A 12,602-nucleotide genomic window follows, 5' to 3' on the forward strand; every position below is an offset into this window, starting at 1 on the left:
ATTTTATGTGGCACTCTTTTTCAATAGCTGGCCTTCACCTGGGAATTTGGAAACTTGTGGTGAAATCCTGACCCTGTTGAAGACCGTGGCAAAATTTCAATTGATGTCAGTGGAGCCATGATTTAGAAACTCAGGAACAACTTTCTGTCATGGCCTTTTATTGATCGTTATCTCCTGTAGGGGTGTGGTAAGACTGTCTATTTGCAGTGGCATAGAAACAAGCAAATGGATAAACAAAAAACCCATGTGCCCTTTAAGGGTTGTGTATTTAGTAAATATTTGCAATGAATGACACCACCAAATGTGTGCTATGTGATTTCCCACCAGTACTTTGGTTTTTTTCTTATTGATGGGTAGCCACTCTCCTCAGTATAGATGTTTAGAGTCCAAACATCTTGCTTTAAAACTAGGAGCTTGATAAAGCAGTCATTTAAGACACGGTGAAATTGTGCAGTCATTTTACAAATCACCTTTCCTATTGATCACTGTGTCCATCTGACCGAAGAGACCAGTTTGCTAGATTGAGTATGACGGACCAGCTTGTAACCCAAAGACAGTCATCAAACAAACTTAGCCCACCTGCTTTTTGTCCTGAGTTTTTAAGACATTATTGCCAGAGTCACTAGATATTGACTAGGACAGGAAAAAATACAGTCATTTGTTAAAAGTTCTGCCTTCCTGTGCAGGGTGGCTATTAAACACCTGTTAAATGTCACCTTCTTAAAATTATGATTCAGCACAATCACATCATAATACTTATTGTGCACTGTCAAGCAACTACAGATCTCTCCTTTCTAAATCCTGTTCTGTTGGGGACTGGAGCTACCAATGAAAGAGAGACTATTCCATCCAACAAGATTAAAATGATGTATTCCTTTGTCCTGTGATAGACAGATAAGGCAATTTTCCTCTAAGCATCTTAATCACATGGTCAATGCCCTGCCTTGAGTAACTCTGTCAGAGGTAAGTGAGCAACATGCACCTGATGTTTGAGACTGTGATCAGAATGACAGGACAGAAATCCTCCCAGCCAGCAGCTCATTCAGCTGATGACTGACTGTGTTTATACATGTCTACATACTTTTTTTGGGCGACAGTCTTGCAACCCATGTTCTGGGAATAAATACATTTTGAAACTTAATAAATCTCACACAATATAATAGAAATGACATCAAAAGCTTGATGTAAACTCGCAAAAGCAGGAAATTCAGAGTTAAAGGTGGAGTCTCAGTTTATCCCTTTGCCTCAGATAGTACAGTATCTAAAATGTATATAATAATCTCACTTTGTGAGAGAAAGAGATGCATACACATAACAAAAGCCATGAAAATCGCAGCTACAGAGTAAATCTCCTTACTTGACTTGTGTGGATATTGCAGGTCTTCAAAGAGTGGGCTACACTGATATTTTTGCATGTGTGGACACTCTCTCTAAGATTACCCCCACTATAAAGAGACCAATGATACACGGACAAAAGGGATGATCAGGAATGGAGCTATACCGTGTATCCTGAAAGGCCCTGGCTCTTATGGCTTATACTAGATATTTACTGTACAGTATTGTTGCCTTGTCTTAATTTCTAGTTTATTCACTCAGTCTGCCATGTAGATAGGGCATCTAACCATAAAACAATGACCTAACATGCTTTGATAGGCTTGCTAATAGGACTTTACAATGAGGCTTTTTTTCAGGGGGTTGGGATTTGTTATGTTTGGACCCACCCTTCGGGGGGGGGGGACGGAGGACATGGGTAAACAATAGTAAGCTGTAATAGAAAAGTTACTGAGTTGGGCTTCCTGTTTATTTAAGCTATAAAAGAAACCTGCACTGATTCAAAAAAAAATCCCTGTTTGCTCCTTGCCTCTTAAATGAAATTATAAGAAATAATTCAACAAGCGCATTCTTTAGATATAAAGTAGCCAGCCCAGTGGTGAGCTGGAGCTGGTTCTCACTGGTTCGCACGAACTGGTTGTTAAATTTTGAACCAGTTTTAGAACCGGTTATTAACCTGCTTCCCTGCAGGGGGAGCTGAGGCTTTGATGGGATCTGGTCAGGAAGTGATGTAATTCCTCCTCCGGCTGCCAGGGGCGCTGTGCTGCGGGAGCCATGTGGGCTGCCACCTGGCCCTGGGCACAAGCCCTGTTGCTGCTGCTGCTCCCCTGGCCCTGGGGCTCCCGCTGCTGCCTGGTGGGTCCCCGGCTGCTCTGCTGAGCCTGGGGTGCTCATGGGGAGAGCAGCAGGACGCAGCCACCACCCTGCTCGCAGCCAGCCCCTGCTTCCAGCCACCCCCGCACCCCCTGCCCTGCCTCCAGCCTCTGCCATACCCCCTGCCTGCAGCCAGCCCCCGTCTCCAGCCACCCCCTGCCCGCAGCCAGCACCTGCTGCACCCCTTCCCCTGCCTTCAACCACCCACTGCCCTGCCCGCAGCCAGCCCCTGCTGCACCCCCTGCCCTTCCTCCAGCCACCCCGCACCCCCGCCTGCAGCCAGCCCATCTCCAGCCACCCCCGCAGCCAGCCCCTGCTGCATGCAGCCCCTGCCGCATGCACCCCCTGTCCTGTCTCCAGCCTGCCCTACACCCCCTGCCTGCAGCCAGCCCCTGCCGCACCCCCTGCCTTGTATTCAGCCAACCCCTGCCGCATGCACCCCCTGCCCTGCCTGCAGCCTGCCCCTGTCTCCGGCCAGCCCTGCACCCCCTTGCCTCCAGCTAACCCCGCACCCTCCTGTCTCCAGACAGCCCCGCACCCCCTTGCCTCTAGCCAACCCCATGCCCTCCTATCTCCAGCCAGCTCCGCATCCTCTGCCCTGCCTCCAGCTAGCCCTGCCCCACGCCCCTGTCTGCAGCTGGCCCCACATCCACTCGTGCCCTGCAGTTCCCAGGGCAGTAACCTTGCACACCTGCTTCAATGAGGGGGGCAGGGAGCAGCTGGGACCCACACATGTGCACACCCTAGCAAATGTGAAAAATCAGGACAAGGGTTGGGGGGGTAATAGGAGCCTATATAAGAAAAAGACCCCAAAATCGGGACTGTTCCTATAAAATCGGGACATCTGGTCATAGATTCATAGATACTAAGGTCAGAAGGGACCATTCTGATCATCTAGTCCGACCTCCTGCACAACGCAGGCCACAGAATCTCACCCACCCACTCCTACGAAAAACCTCACCTATGTCTGAGCTATTGAAGTCCTTAAATCATGGTTTAAAGACTTCAAGGAGCAGAGAATCCTTCCTGAAGTGACCCATGCCCCACGCTACAGAGGAAGGCGAAAAACCTCCAGGCCCTCCCCAAGCTGCCTTGGAGGAAAATTCCTTCCCGACCCCAAATATGGCGATCAGCTAAAGCCTGACCATATGGGCAAGATTCACCAGCCAGATACTACAGAAAATTCTTTTCTGGGTAACTCGGATCCATCCATCTAATATCCCATCTCAGGGGATTAGGCCTATTTACCCTGAATATTTAAAGATCAGTTAATTACCAAAATCGCATTATCCCATCATACCATTTCCTCCATAAACTTATCGAGTAAAATCTTAAAGCCAGATAGATCTTTTGCCCCCACTGCTTCCCTTGGAAGGCTATTCCAAAACTTCACTCCTCTGATGGTTAGAAACCTTCGTCTAATTTCAAGTCTAAACTTCCTGGTGGCCAGTTTATACCCATTTGTTCTTGTGTCCACATTGGTGCTGAGCTGAAATCATTCCTCTCCCTGTCCTGTATTTATCCCTCTGATATATTTAGAGAGAGCAATCAGATCTCCCCTCAACCTTCTTTTAGTTAGGCTAAACAAGCCAAGCTCCTCAAGTCTCCTTTCATAAGACAAGTTTTCCATTCCTCGGATCATCCTAGTAGCCCTTCTCTGTACCTGCTCCAGTTTGAATTCATCCTTTTTAAACATGGGAGACCAGAACTGCACACAGTATTCCAGGTGAGGTCTCACCAGTGCCTTGTATAATGGTACTAAAACCTCCATATCCCTACTGGAAATGCCTCTCCTGATGCATCCCAAAACCGCATTAGCTTTTTTCACAGCCATATCACATTGGCAGCTCATAGTCATCCTATGATCAACCAATACTCCAAGGTCCTTCTCCTCTTCCGTTACTTCTAATTGATGCGTCCCCAACTTATAACTGAAATTCTTGTTATTAATCCCTAAATGCATAACCTTACGCTTCTCACTATTAAATTTCATCCTATTACTATTACTCCAGTTTACAAGGTCATCCAGATCCTCCTGTATAATATCCCGATCCTTCCCTGAATTGGCAATACCTCCCAGCTTTGTATCATCTGCAAACTTTATTAGCACACTCCCACTTTTTGTGCCAAGGTCAGTAATAAAAAGATTAAATTAGATTGGTCCCAAAACTGATCCCTGAGGAACTCCACTGGTAACCTCCCTCCAGCCTGACAGTTTGCCTTTCAGTAGGACCCATTGCAGTCTCCCCTTTAACCAATTCCTTATCCACCTTTTGATGTTCATATTGATCCCCATCTTCTCCAATTTAACTAATAATTCCCCATGTGGCACAGTATCAGACGCCTTACTGAAATCTAGGTAAATTAGATCCACTGCATTTCCTTTATCTAAAAAATCTGTTACTTTCTCAAAGAAGATCAGGTTGGTTTGGCACGATCTACCTTTTGTAAAACCGTGTTGTATTTTGTCCCATTTACCATTGACTTCAATGTCCTTTACTAATTTCTCCTTCAAAATTTTTTCCAGGACCTTGCATACTACAGATGTCAAACTAACTGGCCTGTAGTTACCCGGATCACTTTTTTTTCCTTTCTTAAAAATAGGAACTATATTAGCAATTCTCCAATCATTTGGTACAACCCCTGAGTTTACAGATTCATTAAAAATTCTTGCTAATGGGCTTGCAATTTCAGGTGCCAATTCCTTTAATATTCTTGGATGAAGGTTATCTGGGCCCCCCGATTTAGTCCCATTAAGCTGTTTCAGTTTCGCTTCTACCTCAGATATGGTAATATCTACCTCCATATCCTCATTCCCATTTGTCATGCTACCATTATCCCGAAGATCCTCTTTAGCCTTATTAAAGACTGAGGCAAAGTATTTGTTTAGATATTGGGCCATGCCTAGATTATCTTTAACCTCCACTCCATCCTCAGTGTTTAGCGGCCCCACTTCTTAGTTTTCTTCTTATTTATATGGCTATAGAACCTTTTACTGTTGGTTTTAATTCCCTTTGCAAAGTCCAACTCTACTCGACTTTTAGCCTGTCTCACTTTATCCGTACGTGTTCTGACCTCAATAAGGTAGCTTTCCTTGCTGATCCCTCCCATCTTCCACTCCTTGTATGCTTTCTGCTTCTTCTTAATCACCTTTCTAAGATGCTTGCTCATCCAGCTTGGTCTACAACTCCTGCCTATGAATTTTTTCCCCCTTCTTGGGATACAGGCTTCCGATAGCTTCTGCAGCTTTGATTTAAAGTAATCCCAGGCCTCCTTTACCTTTAGATCCATAAATTCTTCAGTCCAATCCACTTCCCTAACTAATTTCCTTAATTTTTGAAAGTCAGCCCTTTTGAAATCAAAAACTCTAGTTGCAGATTTATTTTTGTTAATCCTTCTGTTCAGTTTGAACTGAATTAGCTCATGATCACTTGAGCCAAGATTATCTCCTACAACCATTTCTTTTATGAGGTCCTCGCTACTCACCAAAATTAAATCTAAAATGGCATCCCCTCTAGTCGGTTCAGCAACTACTTGATGAAGGAATCCATCAGCTATCGCATCTAGGAAAATCTGAGCCCTATTATTATTACTAGCACAGGTCCTCCAGTCTATATCTGAGAAGTTAAAGTCTCCCATGATCACGCAGTTTCCATTAGTATTTGCTTTATTAAAAACATTAAAAAGGGCTCTATCCATATCCAGAATAGATCCCGGAGGTCTATAGCACACCCCAAGCACTATCGTAGGAGAGGCTCTACTAGTTTTTTTGCCCAGACGGACTCTGTCTTATCCATTGCATCGCTTCTTATTTCTTTACATTCTACCTCATCATTGATATACAATGCCACTCCACCACCTTTACCTTTTATTTCTGTCTTTCCTAAACAGCACATACCCTTCAATACCTGTAGTCCAGTCATGACTACTATTTCACCATGTTTCTGTTATCCCTATAATATCTGGTTTCACTTCCTGCACCAGTAGCTCTAGTTCCTCCATTTTGTTACCTAGGCTCCTCGCATTGGTGTACAAACATCTTAATTTTTGCAGTTTGGCCTCGCTCACATTTTGTACCCTATTAGGCACAGTCATTCTACAGCCAGTGTAACCTATTAGACTAGAATCCACACTGCCCTCGCTCCTTATATACATTCTCCTACCCACGGCTGTAGCCTTTCTTACTTCATCTTCTTCCCTCTCAGTGCTAAAATCTGGCGTGGAGATTACCTGGACATCTCCCAACCATCTCCACCAAATTCCTAGTTTAAAGCTCTCTCTTTATCAGTTGTGCCAGCCTCCATCCTAGAAGTCTATTTCCTTCCCTACTGAGATGAAGTCCATCCCGAGAGAACTGTCCTCTGTCCATGAATGCCTGCCAGTGGCCATACATCCCAAAGCCCTCCTTATAGCACCACTGCCTAAGCCATCTGTTGACAGTCATAATCTTGTCACACCTTTGTTGCCCTTCTCTAGGAGCAGGCAGGATCCCACTAAAGATCACCTGAACCTCACCCTAGCACACCCCCAGCGAGTGGCGGGGACCCACACATGTGAAACAGAGCTCATCTCTAGTTCAGGCCCACCTTCTTAAAAAAGAACTTTAGGCAGGATTAACATGCATCCGTATTTTCCCGGACAGGTCAGGCTTTTTGGCTCTTAAATTGCCGTCTGGGAGAAATCTTTAAATTTTAAAAATTCCTCCTGAGAAAATACGGACATATGGTAACCCTGTTGGTACAAAAAATACATACTGGGGCACATCCCTTAAATCAGAACTTTTTATAGGGAACCAGTTGTTAAGATTTTGGCAGCTCATCACTGAGCCAGCCCTTGTGTTTGGTGACTGTCTGGTGTGAACGGACCTTAAACACCCTTAAAGTGGCTTGCGAAGGATCAATAATGGTTCTGACTTATGCACAGACAGACTATGATGAGTTATTAGTGGACAGGACTGTATTTTATCCTGTGTGTCTGGTTGATTTTGTGTTTTGTGATTAACTCTGTTGATAAGGTATCTTGCTAAGGCCACTGAGGAGACGCTGTTGTGTAGAGGAAATCTTTCATGCGGGTGGTCTTTGAAATCTTGACAGCTGTAAAATCCCATTGTTTATAGTGTTCCTGTTCAATCCTTCTGCAAGCAATGGAGAAATCTGGAGATGAGCGTTTGCAGTTAATGAATTCTCATAAAATAAAACAAAACAAAAATCTCCAGTCAGAGGGACGGTGGCACTTTCTCAGAGGTAAGTTTTAGCTGATGTTGGGAAAATAAAGCCATGGAATGATCATGTGGTATTGGGAAGATATGCTTTCAGACCTGTCAGATACTAAATTGAACTGAGTGCACAGAAAAGCTGATTTCCTTTAGCCACATTTGGTCACAAATGGTCTTGGGTCAGTTGTTGTGTCGGAGGAGAGAAGCATCACACTTCCCTGAAGTGGCTGAATGTCACTGGAAGCTAAGTTGAAGTGGGGCCATTTCAAAGGTCTGTTGGTTTTCTCTTTGCTCATAGTCACCATGCTTTTTGAGCTGGGTACGTGTGATGGCAGCTGAATAGGAGCTGGTCCTGTTGCTTTGACTTCATAGGAAATCCAATGTGCAGCATCTCGGATGGGAACAATGTTTGGCACAAGAGCTGGATTCAATCTGCTGAAACATAAAATTCAGCCTTCCTTTGCCTGTGTCAGTAGAAGAGGTTTAAACTAATCAGCTGCAGATTAGTATTGTTGCTGAACAACCTGATCATCGGTAAAGGCAGGTAGAAGGATGAATGTGTTTTGCTTTGGCTGCTTCAGAGAAAAAGGGCTAGTTCCTCATCCATTGTCAATTGGAGTAGTTCCATTGCCATCAACAGCTATGCCAGTTTACACCTGCTCAGGATCAAGCCCGTACATTTTATAATCAAATTAGGTGCGACTCTTGGCAAGAGACAATATTCCAAAAGCAACCCTCAGTACTGCAAAGGTTGAACATTCAGTGGCTACTTTGGGCGGCATATTGCATGAATGCAGACTAGCATGGGTCATTTGTATGGATGTGGTTATTAGCATGAGAGTAGTCAGTAATTTTTGCTTTAGCACACATTTACTCTTGCAATTCAAATAGGAACAGAAAGTGGCAGGTTCATATTAGAATTACAGGGGGTTACAGTCTGTCCCTTGTAAATAATGCTTTCAACACTACTTAGCGGGATGCAATGCCTTGACTTATTCTGCCTACTTATTTTAATGTAAATAAAATTGTGGGAAATAGCACTTGCGTATCTTGCAATTTCAGTAGCTGCTGCTGTTTTAAGGAAATGTCAGTTATGGTTCAGAGAAGCTGTTTTGGTGCTAGGGTTGTAGTGACTTGGAGCTAAAGTTAGATTTCACAAAATCCCCACCTCCTTCTGTTTCAATTAGGGTGACCAGACAGCAAATGTAAAAAAATGGGACAGGGGTGGGGGGTAATATCCAAAAATCAGGACTGTCCCTATAAAATCGGGATATCTGGTCACCCTAGTTTCAATAACTGTTACCCTTCAACAGCTGCAAAGGTATCAAACTGGTGTAAGCAACAGTTGCAGGGGATAATGATAGAGACAGGCTTGGTCAGGTTTATCATACTGAGCAATATCCTTTCTCTCTGAACCTGCTTGCAGGGATTTGATTGCTGACCAAGATACCTGTTCTACCCAGAACCCTACTGGAGCAGTTGGAACCAGAATTCTCAGCGTGTGTCTGTATTTCATGGTTCTGAATCCACATGCCAAGTGGGGCAGGTTTCAGAGAAAAAGGACTGGTGAGGCAGAATCTACCATTATTGCAATGATGCCTCCAAATTGGGCACCTTCTCTTGGTAGGGCAGAGAAACATGGATAGACCAACTGCCACTGCTCATGGGAGAACCTTTTTATCTCTTCTCCAAAATAATAAATGCAATAAAAAGCTTGCAAAAAAGAAAAGGAGTACTGGTGCCACAAGTACTCCCTTTCTTTTTTGCAAATACAGACTAACACGGCTGCTACTCTGAAACCAATAAAAAGCTTCATTAGTTGAATTTCTTCCTCTGGGCAGCAGTTGATTGGCAATTACTGTTACTTTTTTCATTGGGGGGGAAGCATATCCCCCCCCCATTTCAATGTTACTGATTTCATGCATGTAAATAAAGATGTTTGTTTACTTTTGTTATAAGGTCCTGTGCCTTATCCTGTTCCTGCTGAAGTCAGTGACAAAGCTCTCACTGTTTTCAATGGGAACAGGGCTGTTTGCTAGTAGTGAACAGAAATCCTGTAATCAGACTGGTCTGTAACAGTGGGAAAAAAATGCACACAGCCAAGGAAGTAAAAACAACCCACAGAAGTGTGGAAAAGCAGATTACAAAAGCATCCTAATATTAGAGCAGTGCTATCTGGAAATAATTTTAGGAGGAAGTAACAATAGTAGTTGACTTTCAAAACATGTAGCAATCAGTGAAAAATACCAAAGGCCATGAAAATATCCCTCTCTGTGGAAGGAACAACTTCCTTTAAAATAATAACAACCCCACCCTCCCACCCCCAGATTTGGCGAGTGTCCTGAAACCTTCTAGTGTGATCTGAGAAATTATACAAGCACAGGTGCTGGCTTTCTCATTTCCCCGGGGGTGCTTAACCCTCGCACCGCCCGCTCTGCTCCCTCCTCCCAGCGTCGGGTGGGAGGCGCTGGGAAGGAGGGGGAGGAGCTGATCAGTGGGGCTGCCAGTGTGTGGGAGGCACTGGAGGGGAGAGGGAGGAACTGATTGGTGGGGCCCGCCAGTAGGTGCTGAGCACCCACTGTTGTTCGTTTTTGTTTTCTGTTTAACATGAGTGCTCCAGCCCTGGAGCACCCGCAGAGTCAGTGCCTATGGATACAAGTGATATTTTTCTTGTTGACCCTGTAAATGCTTTCTAACCTTCCCTTGAGTAACCCTGAGATGTCCTGGCATTTGAGAGCTATTTATTTCAAATTTAATGTTACGTTTTATCCATTTTGGCATGTTTTTAAAAAGTGCCTTTTCATCTTCAGTGTCCATCTCTGTTGAGACCACCTTCAATGGTGTATACACTGCCCATTCCAGTGTTAAAGGAGAGCTGGAATGATCGATGGTGCTGTAAAAGAATAATTAGTCATCTTTTCCCTGTTACCTTAAATTGAATTTTCATTCTGTGTAGTATTGACTTTTAACAGTTTATTGAGAGAGAGATTTGAGAGAGTCTGATTCTCGTCAGACAGGCTAATCAGTCAATTGCTAATAGACCTGTGATGCACCACAGCCACTAGCTGATAGATTTTTCTATTGTTGTTTCATTTGGGTTGATCAGATAAGATCTTTCAGTGGCTGAGCTAAAGCATGGACAGATGGGGGCTCACAGCTCATCAAGATCCTACTGTCTTCTCACAGGATGTGTTCACTTCATTCCTGTGTCCGACATACCTGCTGCCCACCTGCCTTAAAACTAGTGCTTAGGGAGCATATGATCATGGAAGGTGCTGATCTGGCTGCAGACTGAACTCCTCTCTTATTACCCATAAAACAGTTAGAGGTTGGGAAACAGTAGGGCATGTTTCCTCATCCCATCACACCATCTCATCCCATCCCATCTCATCCCATCACAACCCTGACCTGAGAGGAACATTATGGGGATGAGAGTCTACTTCTCTGCCAACCTCCACCCTAGATATGGCCGCATTTTCAGTGGCAGCTGAAAGGATTCATGCCTATTCCTTTCTCTTTAGGACCCAAAGATACAAAAAGATTTGCTCTTGTGGATGCTTGCTCCTGTTCAGGGTGCTGTTGACTTCAATAGGACTCTGAACAGGAGTAAGGGTCCATGTTGGCAGATCTTTTTAGCAGTATTGGGCCCATAGTTTGTAAAGCATTTTGAGATCCTGTAATGTGGCAGGTTTCAGAGTAGCAGCCGTGTTAGTCTGTATTTGCAAAAAGAAAAGGAGTACTTGTGGCACCTTAGAGACTAACAAATTTATTAGAGCATAAGCTTTCGTGAGCTACAGCTCACTTCATCGGATGCATTTGGTGGAAAAAAAAACAAATGTGGCAGGTACCATCTGACCGTAACAATGGTCTGTCATCGATGGATGCTATTAACAAATAACATTAACAAGTACTCCTCATTCTTTCTGCTGATACAGATTGACACGGCTACCAATCTGAAACCATTAACAAATGAGTTACTGTTAGTAAGGCATGAAAGCAAAGCAAAAAAGGGAGTCGTTGGTAATGCCTCCCAATAAATAGACCTCTGAAAATAAGTGTGTGTGTTTAAGAAGGCAATAGTTATAAGTATTTTGTTGGGGGTTCTTTCTCCTAAAATATTGAGAGAAAAATTACTTTTCTTCCTTTTTCTGAGTTGTATACAATTTTCTATCAAAACCCACCATTTTCTCTTTGGGGAATGAAAGTTTTTAAAGCGGTTATCGAATGCTACATTCCCTTTGATCTTTTGGTGCTATTCACATGCGTCTGTGAAAGCAGGTTTTGCATAGTAACTAACTGGTGCTTGCTTCACATATTCCTGAAATGTGACAAAATGTGATTTTTTTTTTAACCTTCATTTCCAGTGCATATATTATAAGAGAAAATATGCCACTTTTCCAAACAATGTTTTTAGTTACTTACATAAGGGGTATTTTTCGTAATGTTCATAATTATAAAAATCTAAATAAAATAATAATAAAGGGCATTTAAAGAATGTGAAGATTGTCAAGTGAAGCATTAATGGCAGGAAATGGCAGTTAAGATTACCTGCCCACTCTTAATTCTGCCCGCTGTGTGTATGAATTATGATACAGTCTTTAATTGCTAAACATGATCACATATAATACTCTTCCTCATCTGCTGTTTGGTAGATTTCTACTACAATAATCCCCCTGTTTTCACCCAGCCTGAGGCTGACTACTCCAAACCTAACGGCTTATTCTCTATGGACCTGATCCAGCTCCCAATGAGGGCCATGGTATTAAACATTGAGTTATGGTGTGGATCAGGGATATTGAGAAGGGTCATAGGCCCCTAAGGTGATTTGTTCTCTTAGCTAACATGAGAGAGTTGGAGAAACATGCTCTAGGTTAGGAACCTTCCCCTGCTTGAGTCTAGTCTTATTACAGTGAGGACTGCAGAGACAAAATGGGGACCAAACCCTCCTTAAGAAGATAGATATAACCTGTGTGCTCCCAATAGACGAAGGGGAAGGAGGCAGCTTGTATACCATATCAAAGTCTTTTTCAAACTGGTATCATCCCACAACTTTGCATAGAGGTACTGTTCGGAACTGAGATTGATCAAGTTTGGAGCATTCCTAACCCTGGAATGTTGAAGGCTTTTATTACCATTTCACTCTCCTGAAGAATGAAGTTTTTAGGTAGGCTTTGTTAAGAAG

At 43.5% G+C, this 12,602-nt stretch overlaps 1 protein-coding gene across 2 annotated transcripts in view; it reads left to right on the forward strand.

Moving 5' to 3' along the window:
* Nucleotides 1–12,602, forward strand: part of HS6ST1 (heparan sulfate 6-O-sulfotransferase 1) — a 271,992-nt gene that overhangs the window by 44,253 nt on the left and 215,137 nt on the right. Inside the window, exon 2 of one of the 2 annotated variants that reach the window (XM_043491788.1) lies at nt 28–105. The exons of the other annotated variant lie outside the window; for it this stretch is intronic. Coding sequence (XP_043347723.1) covers nt 28–105 — 78 coding nt within the window. The remainder of the gene's footprint in view (nt 1–27; nt 106–12,602) is intronic. 2 annotated transcript variants of the gene reach the window in all.

Source organism: Dermochelys coriacea, chromosome 9 (genome assembly GCF_009764565.3).
Source record: "Dermochelys coriacea isolate rDerCor1 chromosome 9, rDerCor1.pri.v4, whole genome shotgun sequence".
In the NCBI taxonomy this organism is placed as follows: domain Eukaryota; kingdom Metazoa; phylum Chordata; order Testudines; family Dermochelyidae; genus Dermochelys; species Dermochelys coriacea.